The sequence below is a fragment of the Lepidochelys kempii genome, chromosome 14, assembly GCF_965140265.1.
Source record: "Lepidochelys kempii isolate rLepKem1 chromosome 14, rLepKem1.hap2, whole genome shotgun sequence".
NCBI classification, from domain to species: Eukaryota; Metazoa; Chordata; order Testudines; family Cheloniidae; genus Lepidochelys; species Lepidochelys kempii.
In genome coordinates, this window is record NC_133269.1 from 6,361,949 (window position 1) to 6,381,837 (window position 19,889).

General features: G+C 41.9%; 1 protein-coding gene across 3 annotated transcripts in view; it reads left to right on the forward strand.

Annotated features, from left to right (window-relative positions):
* The window catches only part of LOC140897624 (ABC-type organic anion transporter ABCA8-like), a 60,040-nt gene that overhangs the window by 31,278 nt on the left and 8,873 nt on the right, over window positions 1-19,889 (forward strand). For 2 of the 3 annotated variants that reach the window (XM_073310476.1, XM_073310478.1), the window contains 17 exons: window positions 778-979; window positions 3,526-3,695; window positions 4,794-4,921; window positions 5,560-5,697; window positions 6,806-6,916; window positions 7,370-7,543; window positions 8,243-8,356; window positions 8,767-8,883; window positions 10,404-10,487; window positions 11,222-11,313; window positions 11,458-11,578; window positions 13,264-13,381; window positions 14,202-14,293; window positions 15,813-15,991; window positions 16,918-16,993; window positions 18,143-18,237; window positions 19,314-19,433. In XM_073310476.1, the coding sequence (XP_073166577.1) occupies window positions 778-979; window positions 3,526-3,695; window positions 4,794-4,921; window positions 5,560-5,697; window positions 6,806-6,916; window positions 7,370-7,543; window positions 8,243-8,356; window positions 8,767-8,883; window positions 10,404-10,487; window positions 11,222-11,313; window positions 11,458-11,578; window positions 13,264-13,381; window positions 14,202-14,293; window positions 15,813-15,991; window positions 16,918-16,993; window positions 18,143-18,237; window positions 19,314-19,433 (2,131 nt within the window). The remainder of the gene's footprint in view (window positions 1-777; window positions 980-3,525; window positions 3,696-4,793; window positions 4,922-5,559; window positions 5,698-6,805; window positions 6,917-7,369; window positions 7,544-8,242; window positions 8,357-8,766; window positions 8,884-10,403; window positions 10,488-11,221; window positions 11,314-11,457; window positions 11,579-13,263; window positions 13,382-14,201; window positions 14,294-15,812; window positions 15,992-16,917; window positions 16,994-18,142; window positions 18,238-19,313; window positions 19,434-19,889) is intronic. The other variant, XM_073310477.1, reaches the window with a different exon arrangement.

Sequence of the window (19,889 nt, forward strand, 5' to 3'; positions counted from 1 at the left end):
CAAAATTCTCATTGAAGTGAATGGGAGTTTTGTCTGATAAGAGCAGTGGGATTTGTCCCAGTATCACGGATCAAATAAATCCAAATAAGTAACCTTATGGTATTTTCTGTTCCACTGAAAGCATCCCAAGGCATCTTTCCTGATTTCTGAAACAGTTCTTTTCACATTTTTATAATAACTGCCTGGAATCCTGAATCTTATTCTGGTCATCTCCAATTAGATGGCGGTTCTCAAATTAAACAGAGCACTCCCAAACCTGCCCAAAAAAATTAAACTCACTAGAGCCAGACACACATGCTGATGTGACTCATCAGGGCTTCAACTTAGTAATGGTTTGGTATATCATGTAGGACTAAAAGCTTGAAACTTCAGCCTCTGAGTTGAGTAGTCATTTCCAAACCCAGTATCCAAATATCCATTTCAACGTCCTACTCGCTGATTTGAGAACTCAGATCAGGAGCATAATTTGCTGTAGAGGACAGTAGCACCTCCCCCCAAACCTTGGTTTGCCCCCCATCTGAATTTTCATAGCTTGATATGCTCCACCTTTTCCCCCTCCCACAACTTTGCAGGATATAATGTAGAACATTATATGTGGCAATGAGATGCAGATTAAGTCAATTTGTTTGGTAAATCATTCCCCTCCTTCCCCATTTATTTGTAATCTGGGATTGATTCCATATTGCTCTTCAGTGAAGCTAAAAGGAAAGAACTTCTGTGTTCCAAACACTCCAGGATAAGGGGTAAGCTTTAACTGGCCGATTTCTTTGCTCCTAGATTATGGTGTGTTCAGTGAGGAGCAGGCAGAAGAGGAAAGAGACACCTTCTCTCCCGACGAATTGGAACAAAGTCTCCTGTCACTCTCAGACACTGGAAAGGCGACTGTAAGTGGCACAGCCCTCTGGAGACAGCAAGTCTGTGCCCTGGCAAGAATTCGCTTCTTAAAGCTAAAGCATGAGAGTCAAACTATTAGGTCCATGTAAGTGCCAGAGTGTATCTGATCCTATATATGAAAAGCAAAAGCAAACTCAGACTGCATATGTCAAAAAAAAAAAAAAAACCTGAAAAAGTTTCTCACTGGTATTTATTTTGTCTATCAGCACTCAAAACAACTTGCAGATTAAATAGCGAATTCACTGTAAATAACAAACAACTTTTCAGCTCATGGCACCTCTGCGAAGTGACACCCCTGACTGTAATATTGTTTTTATCTGCCTGTTATTTTCTGTGGCTTTGCTATTCCATGGGAGACTTTCTTACAGCTTTGCCAAATGAAATGTAATTTGGGGACTTGTTTCTTGTATTCACTTGTGATTGGGTATTGTAGTAAGGTCATTGTATCAAAATGTACCAGCCATCTAGGTCCCAAGGAAGCAAGAGAATTACTTGCTGAGTGAGAAAGCTCTAGTTCTCCATATCAGGAATGTGAGAGTTAATCAACACACTCAGGAAATCACTTGGGCCTGTTTGCTGTCTGGAAGCAACTAAACAGAAGTATGAGCCAACAGAAAGGGGTACTTTGAATATGTGAGACAAACAGAATGTCTCTTCCAGATCATGGAAACCCTGCAAACTTCACTGTAATCTCACTTTGATTTGTGACACTTTACTTTAAGATTTGGGGTTAGGGTTTTGGTTTTTTTCCACACCACCCTCCAGGAAGAGTTTAGAAACTATTTTTAACCTATTAAAAAGTTTTTCAGTTTCCCCTTAAGGGAGAGAGGGTTCAAAACAAAGACTTTCTTGTTGTTTTGGTAGGGCAGCTAAACCAGTCTTCCAAGGAGTTTCAGAGACCATGTGTTTCTCACCTGGAGAAGGAAGTCACCACAGATCCTGTACTCTTCTGCATCTTGCTTTACTTTACTGAGGAACCAGGCCTAAGAGATAGGGACCTCAGGTACAGGAAGGGAAGTGGTCTTCGGGAAGGTAATAAAGGGAAGTGAAAGCTCTTCCTGAGTCTTTGCGCTGGGTCCCAAGACTATGTCTCCCTGGTGCTGCGCAGGCGGGAGCTCTGCTTCCCTCCAAGACACTAACTGACCAAATGCAGAGCAGCCCTGTTGGACTCACACATGTGTTTAAATCGCTACAGTAGATTCACCAGTCTAGTCAGAGGAGAGACTGTGCATGTGGTTTGGCCCATTTGACTTTGGAATTATTTTAATTAGAAATGGGCCAAACCAAAATCATAAATCACAAAACCCCAGATGTGTCTGGATCTGAACTTTGAGGCCTGAGCACTCAATTATATTTAATAATATAATTCTTTATTAAGGCTGCAGCAGGTTCATCCTTTGAAACGGACAATCGCAGTTCTTGAGACTGTATTATTAGAGCTGGTTGAAAAATTTCCTGCTGAACATTTTCCCATCGGAAAATGCCATTTCACCAGAATCGAAACTTTCCATGGGCACCTGTCAAATTGGATGAAATTTTGCTTTGCGGGGCCAAAAAAAAATCAAAATAAAACATTTCAAAATGCTCCGCTTTGACATTTTTGGAATAGAACATTTTACTTTTCTATTTCAGAATGCCCTTTTGTTTTGAAAGTTGATCTTATATTATATTAAAAATAATAAGGAAATCAAAAGGAAACATTTACCCCAAAACAACTTTTTGAAATTTCAAACTTGAACATTTTGTTTCAAACTTGAACACTTGGAACAAAAACAAAATTTGAAATCACTGAATTTCCTGCGAAACAGACATTCTGGTTTTCCCCCACCGCTCCGCTTATTTTCATCATTGTTTGAGGGAAAGAAGCAGCACCAATGGGATAACATAAGTAGATACCAGGTTCTTAAATGACAGAGCTAATATAGGAAGAAATGAGTCTGATACCAGGTCTGTGAAGGAGGTGGTCCTAGCAGAGTGAAAGGCAGCAGCTTCTGGGGTCCTGGCTGCCGGGCGCTGAAGTGGCAGCTAGAAGTGGCTTGACCTGGTGCTGTGTTTTTCTATAATCTGCCCAGGCAGCCACACGGTCCAGTAAAAGTGGCGGTAGCCATATCAGAAGAATTTCTTGTCACCCACCATAGAACTTTTCAGAGTCCCGCTCTTTACCTAGGGCTTTGTTGCTTGCCTCTGGACACAGTCCCAAATTCTTACATGTATGCCATACTCAGCCTCTTCCCCTCCTCTACCTCCTGTCATCCTTGCCCCGGCACCCCTCCCCACCTTCTGCTCTGGTTTTGCTCGCTGTCCCTGCAAGCATGGTTTATGCATGGTGTGCTCATCAGAGCACTCGGTTGCCTGAAGCTTCTCTCTGCCAGGCACACCTCTGGGTTGAAGAAATGATAGGCAGAGACCAGGCGCTGTCTTAAAGGTTTGTGATCATTCCACATCCCTGAGTTGCATGGCTAGCCTTTTAGCTCTAAGAAGCCTGCAGGTTTGTGAAAATCAGTTGGTATGATGCCAAAAACATGGTGATAAGAGAGTATAAGCATCTTATTTTGATTTTCTAGCCAACTTGGCACCATGGATTAATAAATGGATGTATATTGTAACTCATCACCTACTCTTCCATTTTAGATTATTGGTGTGTGGTCTTCTTATACTACCTTTCCTGATCTCCAAGATAATAAGTGATGGAGAAATTGTTGCCCTTACGATGAAGGTTTCACCTCAGATGTATTTTCTCCAACCTGGACAGCAGCACTACCAAACACGTCACACCAGCTTATTGATCCTCAATGATACAGGTGAGAAAAATGGAATTAATAATGTCAATGTTGGAATCTACAACACAGTACATTGTAAGTGTCCTGTTGATTTTTTTCTTTCAAAGAAACACACAAAACCAGTACAAAGTCGCAAAGTATATTCCTGCACTAAATCCTAGTGCATCTTAATAGTGACTCCCTGAATAATTCATACAAGATCATTTCATTAATTAGTTTAGACCAGAACAACATTTCTTGTTTGCATGCTTTGAAAATGTGAAGGGTTATAATCAGAGTCACTTCTAAACCACTATTAAATGGCTGTTGCATTTGCCATGATATCCATACCTTGCTGAATGAATCATCTCCAGATTTTTTTTTAAAATGATGTTTCTAACCCTCATGGTTCTAAAGTAAACCTTGGGAACCTGAATGAAGTGTAAGCGGATTCTGTATTGGCTTCCTACATCTGCAGAGAGCCTGCGCTCATGACTCTGACAGGTTTGACTGCCCCTAATCATCTCAATGGAATGTTTAGTTGAAAACTGAAATTGTGGAGACCTGTGGAGAGCAGACTAACTTTAATACCAAAAGAAACAAGATGGGCAGCAACTCTGCTGATTCATTATTCACAATTAATGTTTCCGAATATTTCATTTCATAAAATATTCTGAGATTTCAACTTTTCATTGTGATTTGAGACAAAAAGCAAATTTCAAAATCTCTGAATTTCCATCCTGTAGGAAATTATATTTTTTAACCAGCTTTACTTCTCACCATGCGAACTTCCTGATTACTGTGCGCAGCAAAGTAGTTTTTGCTAAGAAACACCTTCCTGTTAAAAGGTCAGACCATGCCCCCTTTCAGAAATCCATCACTTGAAAAATGTTAGAGGTGTAAGGCTAGTGAGATGGAAGAATCTCAAAGAGCTTCTCTCCAGACTTTCAGCTTCCAATAGACCTTATTAAAGTGACATTAGAATTTTACTAGGAATGGACCTAAGCCACATAGTTCAGATCTAGATACAGAATTTCTCACAGAATAGGGTGTTTGGATGGGATCTTCAATTTGATTTTATCATTCTTGTGCTTTTACTATAAAAGAGCTGTCTAAATTCTGCTTTCTCTAATTTGTTAGGTTCAGACATTGAGGACTTCATCCGGGCTGTGAAAAGTCAGAATATAATGTTGGAAATAGCTAATGGGAAAAACATCTCAGATGGTCAAGAATACAATGGGGCTATTAAAGTATCACTTGCAGACAAGGTAACTGAGACTAAGTAAATATGACGTTCTGTAAACTTTATAACTCAAAAACCACTGATGGAAGATGTTATGGTTATTTATTATTATTAGAGGTGGATTCAAGAAGCAAACTTTGGATCTAGCCTTTCCTATAGTTTGGAGGCTTGTTTTTACTTTGGCTCATTGTACAGAAATGTGTCTACAATGAAATCCAGATCTAGAGCTTACATCCAAACGTTGGCAGCATCCAGGTCAAGGGGTTGGTTTATGCTCATCTCTAATTTATATGGTATTATGAATGCACGTGACAGTTTCTATAATAATACAAAGAAAAAGGTCTCTGCCTCAAAAAATAGATTAAAGAGGGTTTTGTTAGAAGAGCAATTTGAAGAATAATAAATTTTTAAAAATTCTTATTTGGGTTTTAAGCTAGCAAATGGAGCAGGTATCATAAAAGTTTCATGGAGCAAGGTCAGCATACAACAATACTAGAGATATGGGGATTTTTAACTGTAAAATCTGGGCCAAATTCTGTGCTCACTTACACTGATGGAATAAATGGGCCAAAATTTACCCCTCTGCTTTTTTCAATCCAATTTCCTCAGCTAGCTAAAGTCTAGTTTTTAGAGTGAAGACTGACTAATCTTTCATTTCTTCAGCATTTCAGATTTTCAGTGATGTGCCATGCCAAGAGAATCAATTGCTTTCCAGTGCTTATGAACATCATTAGCAATGCATTACTAAGAAACTTAAATTCCACTAGGCATATTCAAGTCACGACTAGGATGTCCCCTATGGTATGTATTTGACATTCTGCCCAAGATTTTCAAAAGTGATTTGTTATTTTGGAAACCTCCATTTTTGGATGCCCAACTTGAGAACTTAAAAAAGCCTGATTTTCAGAGAGTGCTGAGCACTCACCCTCTGAAAATTAGGCCTCTTTAAAGGGTCTCAAGGTGAGCACACAAAAATGGAGGCACCCAGAGCCACCAGTCACTTCTGAAAATCTTGCCACTACGTGTCCCCATGTTCTCTCTTTTATATAATTTGAGGTCCCTTTCACCTGTTCTCTTTTCCAAGCTAAATGACGCTAGCTCTTTCATTCTCTAGTCATGCGTACAATAAGTCCCTTTCAGACATTCTTGTCATCATCTTGTCTTTTTGCTGAATTTTCAGTCTGTGCTGTTATATATTCCTTGAGATGAGGGGACCGAAACTGTACACATCATTCCTTACAAATGCAAATCTGTGTTTTACATGTGATAATACCATTATGTTTTCATAGAAATTAGAGCTAGAAAAGAACTGCTAGATTGTTATCCAGACAGTGTGGGACAAGCCTTTAAGTCAAGCCATTCCCATCTCTATCCCAGCCAGTGCCAAATTGTTTCCACCTGTACATTTTCTAATGATTTGCCAAGTCTGGGGAGATGAATGGCCATTCCATCTCTAGGTACATTAGCCTCTGCTTGGGAAATTTCTGCTGGAGTGTGTGTGGATTCTAGGGTGGAGGGGAGGGTAATTATTTCCCAAGAGATGAGTTCTTCCAGTCCCCTAATCATTTTTGTTCTTCTCTGCATTTGTTTCAATTTGTCTCCATCCCCCTGTATTGTGGCATCCAGGACTGAATGCAACATTGCAGGGTCAGTCTGTAGAGAAGTGGCATTGGCTGTCACTCTCTGGGTGCCTTACTAAAAGGGGTGCTTTGAAGTTGCATAGATATGATGCCTCTGCAGATGCAACTTCAAGCCAGACCTTTGTAAAGCAAGTAGGATGCTTTTGTTTCTTCGGCTGTATGGTGACATTATTTAAAATCTATTCTGTTATTATTATTTATAGGCATTACGTAAGCACCCATGGCCATTATATGAAAGCATATAGCCATTTTTGCTTACTGTTTTTTAGATATCATCTGAGCACGGAATAAGGTTACTTTGGCATTCCATTCTTTTCATGTCTATTTTAGCTTCTGGTTTGGCACCTCACTTTGCAATGAGCAGCATAGGTGATTACAAGGTAAGAATGGATACTTTGGGTAGGTAAAAGTAAATGTCATATCTGCTGTGTTTCTTGTTTTTAACAATAGATCATCGCTTTTTCACATCTTGTAAAGATCTGCTGAGAAATCCAACCACGTCAGTGTTGTTTCCCAATTGGAAAAATGTGTGTGCGCGTGCTGTCCCTCTGACTTCTCCCATTGGTCCTGATCCTACAAACACTTCATGTGAGTTGTAAGATTGATTTCAGTGAGACTACATATGCAGTCAAAGCTAAGGAAGTGTTTGCAGTATCGGGGCCATACTTTGGATTATCCAAACTCCTATCCCCTCCCCTAACAGAATTCTAAACAAGTATTTTTATTTTTTCATATCTATTTTTCCAGAATGTATTTCCCATTCCATCTCGTTCAATGTAATTATTTGACAATTGAGTGAATGCTTTCTCTTTCCTTTCCATTTCCTTTCCTAGATAAAAGCTCACTCCCAGCTGTGGACTTCAGGCATGTTCCCTTCAGCATATTGGTGTGGCCAGGCTCTGGTGGACATTCCTCTCTGCTGTGCTCTTCTCTTCACAATGACTGGGATTATGTTTTTAATTAATTATAAAATTAGTCTGACTCCTGGATTATTAGCCTTACCTATGGTAAATTCCTTTTTAATAAACTATGTGGAAAATTCATCTTCAATAATAAAATAACGGGGGGAAATTGAGGCCTGACTTTTTAAAAATGTTATCCAAATACTCTAGGCTCTTGCATATCCTTCACCATCCTTGTATCGGAGCACCTGTTTTCTATTCTGAGCTTTGGGAGGCTTGAAAGATCTGTGTTGAAATCTTCATTGATGGATATAGCAAGTGCTGACCTTAGAGAAAGGTTTAACACCCTAAGAAATCCATGCCACCTCATTTTGTCAGTTGTCAAATTGGCTGTCTTTTTCTGGAGAATCTCAGTAATAGAATTACAGCAAGGGTATTCTACAGGAGCACTGTGCTGTGTCAGGATAGATGGAGGGAGCAATGTGCCCGTCACCTGGCTATGTATGCCTGATTTTACACTGCACATTACCATAAGTTTGTCACTTTTTTTCAGCACCAAATTCAACATACATGTTCAGAAGGGAGAAATAGCTGTCCAGTCTTAGCATGTTATTGGGTTTTCAGTTTGCAAGGAAGAGTTGTTCACTACAGTAGCATCCTTTCCCAGCTCCAAGTCCACTTTGGTTAAGGTTAGGTAGCACAAATGTTCCATCAAAAATGTCTGTGATACCATTTTTATCCTCTAAATTTGTGTTGCATATTGTTTGTGTTGGCATGATGCTCATTCTGATTCTCTCCATTCAGGTTGTGTCTATATTTGGCTATGCAGCATCCATTGTCGTCCTCACTTATGTGATCTCTTTTGCTTTTCGCAAAAAGAAAAGCTACAGTGACCTTTGGGCTTTTATCTTTATATTTGTAAGTACATGAAAGGTTTGAAGGGGGTTATAGTGTCATTGAAGATCAGATTTTATCATAGTGACAATCACAGATGGATCAAGCAGAAAAAATTCAGAGGACATAAGTGGGGATTTCATCCTGGAGTTTTGTTCAGCTTCTTATAAAGACAGGCACCAATTTCAAAATTTGGACCTGGATCTTGCTTTCAGATTCAGAGGTTAAGAGGAGCTCCTGCTTCCCACTTGTCCAGCATCTGAGCAGGACATTCCATAACTGCTAAGATACCTGCAGTTGGAGCATGCTCACTGGGGAAACACTCTCAAGCTGTTATCTTCAGAGAAGCAAAATAATATATATAATTTTCTCTTAAAGTGGACTAATGGGCGTGTTGCCTTTGGTTTGTTTGTTTTTTTATCATGGCTTTCTAGGTTTCTTTCGTGCTTAATGGAATTTATTATATAATCCATGTGAACTTCATCACGACCATCCTCACTGCATTGATTCCTTTCTATACGTTAGCTGGCTGTATGAGAATAATTGTGAAGGTGCGTGCAGAACATAACAAACTCCAGCATAATATGCTTTTTTCTAGTTTTAATTTGAAAAAGTTGCAACAAAACCTAAAAAAAACCTAAGGCGGTCAGATGAATTGTTTGTAGCACACTGCCAGGTGCAGTCTGGCTAGATATGTACCATTACCTGAGCCTTGGGTTAAAATTTCAAACCAGTGCAATGATTCCTATCAGTAATCATTACCGAAATTCTCAGCTGTACTGCACTATGAAATGCCACTTTGCATCTACAGAAAACTACCAGCATGACGAAGTATTGATCCAAATAGCCTATGATGGATGCAGTACTGCAGCTATTCACTGAGAAGATGGAACCAAATATGCAGGCCAAATCCTAAGCGGTGCTGAGCATCTTTAATTCCCCTTGACTGCAGTGGGAATTTGCAGATGCTCAGCCTCTCTTCGGAATTGGCTCTGTGGTAGTATTTTGTATCTATGAGCACTCTCCCCATATGTAAGCCCTATGCCAAAGACTGTAGTGGACTGGTGAAAGTGTGGTGCAGAGGAAACAAGGAGATAAAACCAAGGAGGCAGCTGTCTAAGGAACTGCACAGGTTGCTTTCCAAGGGGTCAATATGGAAGTGGAATACGTGAGGGACTGTAATGAGAGGAAGGGAGAGAGCCGAAATCAATCTGGAAGAGGAAGATGAATGGGGAGCAGTCAGGGAGGCAGTAGGTCACATCTACCTAGAGAAGAATGAGGCAGGAGGAGAAGTGAGATTGGAGAAGGGTTAAAAATAGCAGTAGAGGAGAAATCTAGTGGCCCTATGATGGTTCTTTGGAAATGACACGGGGCAAGGGCTGTGGGAAGAGTGCCACCATTAGAGGGCAGCTGCAGATAGAGATGGAGGGAGGTAAAGGAACTGTGGATGGTGGGCGTTCCAGAGAAATCAGGAGAGAGGGTAAGCTGGGGTGGGGGGGAAGTTAGAGGTGAAGAGACTGGCAGAGTGGGTGGAGGGGATGGCAGCGAATGGTGGGGATGAAGGGAAGAGCAAGGGTTGCCGGATGCAAGAAAAAGAAGGCAAAGGAGCAGTGAAAGGTAGGATGAGGGTCTAGTGGGGGTAAGAAAAGGTAGGAGATGGATGTGGAAGGAAGAAGGGAGAACATAAAGGTGGTGGGAGGAAAACAGGAAGCAAGGAGGGCAAGATAGAAGAGAAGATGGAGGATGTGGTGGAAGCGGGAGGCTCAGGGATGCATCACCTTGATCTCTCATTGAGTTATAGGAGTGAGTCCAATCATGCCAAACCAATGAAGTGCTGAGTAATTGTGCGGCCAAATGATAAACTGTAAAGCCCCTTTGAAACAGAGGTCTAGGAAGGTCCCGTACACTCTCTCTAACGATACCAAAAGCATTGCGGAGAGCTCATATGTGTTTAAACACAGAGGGATAAATTCAATCTTATCTTACATTCAAAGGATGTAGGCTTTCACTTTTACTCTCCACTGGAAATTGTTGCTGTTTCTAATCTGTAAATTGTTTTATCCTTATGCAGGTGTCGTCAGACCATTTATTTAACCCCTGGGAAGATGATCAAGAAATGATGCTGAGCAAAGGCCACTTGCTTGTTAGCCTGGCAGTAAGAACAAACTTCCATTTCCAAGATGATGTGAAGTTTTCCTGTTTTCAATGCCCTCCTCTTGCTAAATGGAGTTTCGCTGCAGAAAATTTCTCACACTGCTGCTCTGAGATTTAAAAAAAGAAAAGAAAAGATCCTCTGCCCAATCCTGTGATGTGCTGAGCCCTTTCAACCCCCCATTGACTTCAGGGGGAATTGAGAGGGCTCAACATCTCACTGGTAAAGAGGGGCCATCCATTCCAGCTACCTGAGGGGGGGCAATACAAGCGTTACCTTCACGGCATTTTTCTCATGTGGGCGTGAGTACCCTTGTGCATCTGCCACTTCCTGAAGGCTCTCTCCACACTCCTGCATCATAGCATCCTCCTCCTTCCTTCTTCCCCCCACTCTCTCAATTTCTCCATCCTTGGTAGAACTGATTTCACCTCCCAAGCGAGGGCCTTAACCACTGAGCTATAATCCATCCTCACACTCTCTCTGGCAAGACAACAGAGTCAATGTCAGAGCCAATACTAGATCTGGATTGTTCCTGCTCTCAGTCCTGTGCTCCAATCGCTAGGCCATGCCTCTGTCTTTTTTTGCACTCCGTTTATCTTCACATGGGATGCTAAAATCTGAAATTTGAAAAGAAGTATTTGGGTAAAATCCCTGGCTCTGCTGAAGTAAATTGGAGCTTCGCCATTGACATCAATGGATCCAAGCATTTCACCCATTGTCTTTTGCTTATTTTCCAGCCATACCTGCACTGTATTATTTTTATTTTCATTCTGCGATGTCTGGAGTGGAAATACGGAAGAAAAACTACGAGACAGGATCCAATCTTCAGGTCTGTGCAAAACAGAATCTATACAAATTGAATTGAGCCTTGGGCTGAATAAATCAGGTGTTCATGACACAGGAGCTAAATGTGGAAATCTGCCTCTGTACCATATGCTTCAAGAACACTGAGTTTGGTTTCTTTTCTCTGTAGAATTTCTCCAAGGAAAGAGATCTTCCGCCAAAACCCTGAAGAGTCTGAAGGAGAAGATGAAGATGTTCAAGCTGAAAGAATAAGATCCAGCAGCGTGATGACCTGTCAGAACGAGGAAGAGGTAGAAATGAATAAGGAGAATGTGCATCCAACACGAAATCATAGAATCATAGAAATGTAGGACTGGTAGGGACCTCAATAGGTCATCTAGTTTGTGCTCAAGGTAGGATTGTGTAATAACTAGACTATTCCTGACAGGTGTTTGTCTAACCTGTTCATTAAAACCTCCAGTGACAGAGATTCCACAGCCTCCCTAGGCAATCTGTTCCAGTGCTTAACTACCCTGACACTTACGAAGTTCTTCCTAATGTCCAACCTAAATAATGACAATACATTATTTGGGTAGAGGCACGCTGCACATCTCCCCACATTACCCTGCCAATTGCTATCAAACCTGATATCAAATGGAATTAGATGGGTGTTTAATCTCTGGCGCTCCTTCATCTCTCTGTTAAGATTGCCAATATTAAAGCAAAGAGTAATGATTGGCTGTGTGATATAGACACCTGAATACTAGGGACCACGTTCTGATTCATTTATGCTGGTGGCTCTTTTAAATTTTATAGACTTCTGTAATAAAACGTTTGCTGATGTAGTTGTAAACTACAGCGTAATGCATAGCAGTTAGCCTGACTTTAAATCTGCTTAATCTTCACCAGGCCTTCATTCTGATCTACGAAGAGCACAGTGCAGTTAAATGCTAGCTCTTTATATATTTCATTTTGCAGTAAAACCATCCATTTCTGCATTACGCTTATGCTATGTGAGTCTTCCCTGTCTTCACCCTAGAGCCAGAGCACAAGGGAGCTGCTTAATCTTACTCAAGACTTTTTATCCAAAAATACCTCCTGGTCATGAGGAAAACACAAGCTAAAGAGAGTTTCTCACATATTACCTATTTTCCTCTGGCTGATGTCACTGGCAGGGAGAAGAGATGGTGGCTCCATCCTACTGCCAGACAGGAAGAGCAGGGCAGCCTGTGAATTGGCAGAGTCTGGGCGGTGCCTCAAGATGCTTTGTGCTTAAAGTTGGCCCTGGACACTGGAAAACATTTAACAGGCTCTTGGTGTCACAAGCAGAGCTAGTTGGGAAATGGGATTTTTTGCAGAAAAATTCAACTTTTTGTCAAACAATAGTTTTCATCCAAAAAACAAAAATTATTTCGTTTCCAGTTTTCCAATGAAAAATTGAAAATATTCAAGGAAATCAGACACTTTCTATGAACGTTTTAATTTATCTGAAAGCCCAACTTGCCATCGAAAAGAAGTTTAGATGGAAAATTTTCAACCAGCCGTAGTTACAAGCAGCGCTGCCTGGAAAAGGGGATCCCTTACCAAGAAAAAATTTGCATTTCTGCCAGAAAATCATTCCAGCAGAAAATTCCTGAATGGCGCTCATGACAAGTGATGTCCATAAATGATTTTTCAGTAATAAGGCCACCAACCACAGAAGCCTCAGAAACACCCAACTTTTTCTTACCATGTGCATTTTCAGAGCTGGGTGTTGAGCCATAGATAGCTGCTTCTCAAACTGTGCTTAATAAATCCACAAGTCCACATAGTTAACAATAGTCAACTAGAAATTTTAAAATGTCAGCAGAGGAAGGAAGTGAGGAGGGTTTGTGATACCAAATGAATTCGAAGGAACAGTTTTCTTGATCATCTTTCATTCATTTCTCAGATTGGGCCATATCTGATACAGCCATATATTTTATCAAAGTGATGGTGGTTTGCTTTTGTTCCATAGAGACCAATCCTTAGCGTCAACAGTCTACGCAAGGAATACAAAGACAAGAAGGCCAGCTCCATTTTTAAGAAAAGGAAGAAAGTCGCCACAAGAAATGTCTCCTTTTGCGTTAAAAAAGGTCAGAACAAACAAGTATATCACTAGAGGTGTTTAAAACAATGTTATGCATTTTGTTTAATAGAATATTTAGAGCTTGTGAAAGTTATTGGATTAACACCACTGGTGACTGAAGTCTTCTATTTATCACAAGCACCAAGCATGACAAATCAAGTAATTTTGGGTAGGGGCTTATTGCAAATGTCCTCGCATTACCTGGCTAATTTTTCTCAAACCTAACCTATGGAATTAGATGGGTGTGTAACCTCTGGCGGTCCTCCATCTCTCTGTTAAGATTGCCAATATTTATGGAAATAGTAATGGTTGATTTTGTGATATAGACACCTCAATACTGGAGGCCATATTCTGATTTCATTTATGCTGGGGAGTCTTAAATTTTGTAGACTTCTCCAGACATATGCAGGTGTAACTGTGACTGGAATCTGATCATAGGGATTTGACTGGCCCTATCAGTGGAGTTTACAATGGCCGCTGAACAAGCATCAGATGGTAGAGAACTTCAGTCCCTACCAACCCAGGTGGAATTTAAATCAGTGACCCAGGAATGCTTCTCTATCTCATCACCAGTTCAGAGATTTGAGTACATATTTGTACCGCCAGCACAAATGGCAGACCATCAAGTGGATCAGTTTCAGGAAACATAAAAGCCTTCTACACGATATTCCAAACCATTTGCATGAGGCACTAGTCCAGTAGAGAAAAATAGCTGCAACTCTTTGCAAAAATGTTAGATTTCCCTGGTTCTGCCCCCTCTCTTTTGTAGTGATGTACAGTTGTTAGCAGTTCCAGTAGATGGTATTCATCTGTCCATTTTATTCTAGGTGAGGTTTTCGGGCTACTTGGACCCAATGGGGCTGGCAAAAGCACAACTCTAAAGGTGATCATTGGAGACACGTCCCTAACTGCTGGACAGGTAGGAGAAACCTTGGAAAGAGGAGAAGGAGAATTGTCTATTCTGAATACTAACTGAAAGCTGAAAACTCCAGGGTTATATCCTGGTCCTATTGAAATCAATGGCAGCAGATCGATTGACTTCAACAGGTATATCTACACTGCATCTAGAAGCAAGCCTTCCAGCCCACGCCCACAGACTCACGCTTGCGGGACTCAGGCTAGAGCACTAAAAGAAGCCGGGAGGTTGCCTGAGTTCCAGCCTGAGCCGCAACATCAAAATAACATCTACACAGCTATTGTTAGCATGCTAGCGTGAGCCCTGATAACACAAGTCTGTAGACCCAGTTGGGAAGCTCGCTTCCAGATGCAATGTACACATACTCAACTGGGCCAGGATTTCACCCTAAGAGTTTGAAACGTACAATAAACAACAATAAGTTTGCAGCAATGACATCAAAGTCATGCAGCCTTAGTTTCCAAACATTGTCTTACACGGTGGGAAAAGCTTGACTTGTTGGATTTGGGTGCTGCAGCCTAATTGCTACAGTTCTGAGATGTATTCATTTGTGTTTAATCATTTTTGTTGCTCTTCTCTGGACTTTCTCCAATTTGTCCACATCCTGGACCTGAAAATGCAGAACAATCTGAGTCAACAGTGTAACACTGTTGCAAAAAAAGCAAACATCTTTCTGGGATGTATTAGCAGGAATGTTGTAAGCAAGACATGCAAAGTAATTTTTCCGATCTACTCCGCGCTGATTAGGGCTCAACTGCAGTATTGTGACCAGTTCTGGGCACCACATTTCAGGAAAGATGTGGACAAATGAGAGAAAGTCCAGAGAAGAGCAACAAAAATGATTAAAGGTCTAGAAAACATGACCTATGAAGGAAGATTGAAAAATTTGGGTTTGTTTAGTCTGAAGAAGAGAAGACTAAGAGGGGACGTAACAGTTTTCAAGTACATAAAAGGTTGGTACAAGGAGGAGGGAGAAAAATTGTTCTCCTTAACCTCTGAGAATAGGACAAGAAGCAGTGGGCTAAAATTGCAGCAAAGGAGATTTAGGTTGGACATTAGGAAAAACTTCCTAACTATCAGGGTGGTCAAGCACTGGAATAAATTGTCTAGGGAGGTTGTGGAATCTCCATCATTGGAGATTTTTAAGAGCAGGTTGGACAAACACCTGTCAGGAATGGCCTAGATAATACTTAATCCTGCCATGAGTGCAGGGAACTGGATTAGATGACCTCTCGAGGTCCCTTTCATGAACATGGTAAATAATTCCTTCCTATTAGTTTACCCCTAATCTTATAGCCCCCTTCCTTTCACTCCTTCCCCACAGCATTACAAAAAGGAAACTGCATTTTACCTCTTTTCCCTGTCTCCCTTTGACTGTGCTGAAATAGTGGGGCCATATTAGAGCTGAAACCTGCAGAGCCCTTGGTGAGGTCTGCAGGATTCCATGTTGAAGAAGAGTTTTTAAAAACTGTGAAGAAACACTTCTACCTTTGAGCCCAGAATAAACCGATTGTTTGTGCAGGTGGTGATGAAGGGGACAGATGCAGCTGCTTCTCAACCAGAAGAGGACACAACTGACTTCCTAGGGTACTGCCCTCAGGAGAACCCTCTCTGGCCAAATCTTACTGTTCAGGAACATCTGGAGGTTTATGCTGCTGTGAAAGGGATGAGAAAAGAAGATGCTGCTGTTACTATCAAACGGTACAGAAATAAAATGATTCCAGCCTCCATGGCAGGTGGAGGGATGTACATTGTGTTTAATCACCGTTAGCGACCTCTGCGCCCATCTTGTCTAAAGCTGTTTCTGGTTCAGCTTCTTTATCACATTCATGTACCTATGACATAGAAGAAAAGGTGGAGCTCTTTCCCCCCTTGCTCAGGTTAAATGAAATGAAAGCAGGGAATGTTTAAAAAAATCCCTGTAAGGCATTTCATTGGGCACCCAGGGCCCAGCTGGGAAAGCTGGAGTTTGCCTGGTCACTTGTCTTTTGGCCATTGGAATGGGAACTACTAGTGTGAAAAACGGCAAAAATATTTGTGTATTTAGCAAAAAATGGAGAGGTTTTCTAATGACTACACAGGAAAATAAGAATTTCAGGGGGGTTCACATTTTAGAATTTCAAGGTTTTGAAATTTCATAGTGAAAAATCGGGAAGGTGGTTGTTTGGTTTTTTTTAACTAGTATCAGTTTGTTATAAATTGTTATTACTATTGTTATTATTTGTACTATAGGAGGGTCCAGGAACCCCAGGAGCAGGGCTTGCTGGTGCTGTAGAGTACGCACAGCACGTATTTTAATTTCCAAGACACACCAAGCGTCTGTGACAAATAGGGGACACAAGAGGAAGGATAGCTGGGTGGGTGGTTTTGAGCCAATTATATTTTAGTAAATAAACATGCTAAAAAGTAAATGGGTGACTGAGAACGTCATTGTTGCTGGAGAAGATTGGGCAGGGAGCCAGAGGATGGAGTGATGATGGTTTGTGAGATCACAAGGGTAGCTGTAGGAATTATTATGATGTAACAGACAGAGGGGTTCAAGGCTAGGAAGGAGCAGGCCACCCTTCAGGTGGCTCCATAGGGAGAGACATGCCTGATGGGTTCATTTCACTTTTTCTCCCCACCAGGGTAGTGAATGCTCTGAAACTTCAGGAACATCTTCAAAAACCAGCCAAGAAACTACCGGCAGGAATAAGCAGAAAGGTGTGGATTTTGTTCTCTCCTGTGATTTATGTTCTAAAACCAATCACTTCCTAGTTGCTGTTTCCACCTGGGCCCTCCTGAAGAGTTCAGAAGGAAGACTTCAAGTTGTCTTTTCAGAAAGTTTGGGGATCTTTTTTCCTGCAAATGCTTTTGGCTTTGTGGATATTAAACCAGTGCTATTGGGTGCCATCTAGAGGACACAAAAGGCAAATATTTTGCACTCTGTGAGTTGTCGTCTCAGAGGTTCAAAAAACTGTGGCATCTGGAATGATCCCAAGCCTATAAAACTGGACAGCTGGCAATGTGTACAGATTTCCCAGGAGAGCTATCTCAAAAAAGGGATGATCCTGGGAAAACCTGGACAGGTAGCCAACCCTATCTATAAGGCAGGGATAAATCAGCCCTGGCAAGGATGATTCAGTAGTGTCTAGAGAAGGGAATGAACCTTTCCAGGAAGATCCCTCTCAATCATTCTTTATTTTGGAATGGCAAGTGAAAAGGCCTGAGCTGCCTCAAGTGGTATTTTTGTGCATTGCTCTATAGTTGGTGCGTCCCTGCCCTGGATTTTTAATTAAAGACGGACCTGAGCCCAAAACTCTGGATCTGAACTTCTCTAGAGTTCAGGGACATTTGAGATTGAGGTTTTGGATCAGCCCAGTAGAGAGAGAGGGACCATTCATGCAGTTTGGAACTGGATCTGAAGTTCTCCAAAGACCAGGGGTATGAAAAGGAGTGAATTCACACCCTTCTCTGGAACATCTTGGAAAAGGAGAAAGAAATGTTACACATTGTTTCTTTAGCAGACAGTGGGTCACACCTTACTGTGCAGTGTCAGAATCACTGGAGAAGCCTGAGTAGACGGTGAAGATGTCGTGAGTGAGAGAAGCCCCCTCAGCATGTGTCACTGACATGCCTGACCTGTTCATTCCCTGCAGATTCAGTCAAAGCTTGCTTTCTTCATACCAGTTACACTCACCACATGTTGACAGTCCCTCAAAGTGCATGCCACATTATAAAAAAGGGGGTTCCTGCATTAAACCACCTGAGCCATTCTGGCTATGACTATGCTGAGTGAAGGCAGTTACTACCAATGAGACCAGTGCACGCAGTGAAGGTAAAAGCCACTGACTTTGTGATCTCCCTCATCAGGTATGCTTTGCACTGAGCATGCTGGGCAAGCCCATGCTGGTGCTTTTGGACGAACTGTCGACTGGAATGGACCCCATGGGGCAACATCATGTGCGGTGAGTGTGGCTAACTGTCCAGAAGGCAGCATGGAAGCCAGCTGTTTGAATGCCCCTTGGGCTTGTTAGAGAGACAAAGTGGGTGAGGTAATATCTGTGATTGGACCAACCGCTGTTAGTGAGAGGGACCAGCTTTCGAGGCTCAGGGAAGGAGAAGGCCTCATGGAGGTTCATAGCAGAGGAGAGGACCCCCTACTACACTTGTTTTGGGGTGCAGCCTGCACAGCAAGCGGCATGTAGTTTTGAGGGGCATGTCAGGTGTGTGATGTGCCCTGGGAGGATTTGAAGCAGAGCAGCCTTTGTGTTTCCGGCACTCAGGTTTTGCAATGCTGCCTGACCTCTTAGTGAGCCATGCAAGTGAGTGAAGCTCTTTTGACAGAATCCAGCCCTGTGGTAGCAGGAGAGAGGGTCTGAATTTTCAATCCAGACTTAGTTACTCCTAGGCCGCTCTCTCTGATTCACACTCATAAAATAATCTGACATCCAAAGGGTCCTTGCTTTCAGAACAAACCGTAGGAACCTTTTTGTCGTTATTTCAATCCTTGCGCTGTAGCAGATCATTACTTGTAGGGGGATGAGCAAACCCAACAAGGAGCACTTCAATTCTAAAGGTTTAGGTTCCTTGTTAGTGTGACCTTCTACCCTTCCCCCACCTGGACTCCCACCTGATTTGCCTGTGATCACTCTGAAAATATCAGTGATCGTTTTCTAAGCACAAAATAGACCATACCAGCCTCGGTCTCTTTGCTTTCTCAGATACCCTCAAGCTGCAATTATGTTCCTAGCCCTCCTTCTCTTCTTTCACTGTGTCCTTCCTCTCCCCTCCCCCACCTGTCTTTCCTCTCTGCAAGTCATCCCTAGCTCTCCACCCCAATGGCCTTGAACTTTGAAGGTTCAGTGATCATGCAAGTTCTGCTATTTTGGTTAGCTTATTAGTTTCTCCTTTCATTATTGTAAAAGGGCAGCTGTAGGAGGAAAGTTACATGTCTCTGCCTTTTCTGGAAGTCAGAGCAGCGATGCAGGAAAATACTCACAGGAGTTACACATTGCAAATCAAACGTACTTTTTGGTTGCAGGACAGCTGTTCGTGCTGCATTGAAAAATAAGAAACAAGGAGTCATCTTGACAACCCATTACATACAAGAGGCTGAGTCATTGTGTGACCGAGTGGCCATCATGGTGTCTGGAAAGCTTCGGTAAGCAGCAGCAGACACATTAGAGAAATATAAGGGTATGTCTACACTTACCTGCGGAGCAATCAATCCAGCGGGGGTCGATTTATCGCGTCTAGTGAAGACACGATAAATCGACCGCCGAGTGCTCTCCCGTCGACTCCGTTACTTCCCCGGAGCGAGAAGCATAGGTGGAGTCGATGGGGGAGCGTCAGCAGTCAACCTACTGCAATGAAGACACCCCGGTGAGTAGATCTAAATACATTAACTTCAGCTACATTATTCACGTAGCTGAAGTTGCGTAACTTAGATCGATTCCCCCCTCCCCTCCCAGCAGTGTAGACCAGGCCTAAGTGTCAAAAATGAATACAGCTTTGGATTAAAAAAAAATTCAGGGACCAGCATTAAATATATATTGTCAAAATTCAGTTGCAAAGCTGTTGTTAAGTGCTTGCACATTGCCAGTTTATTTTGCCAAGA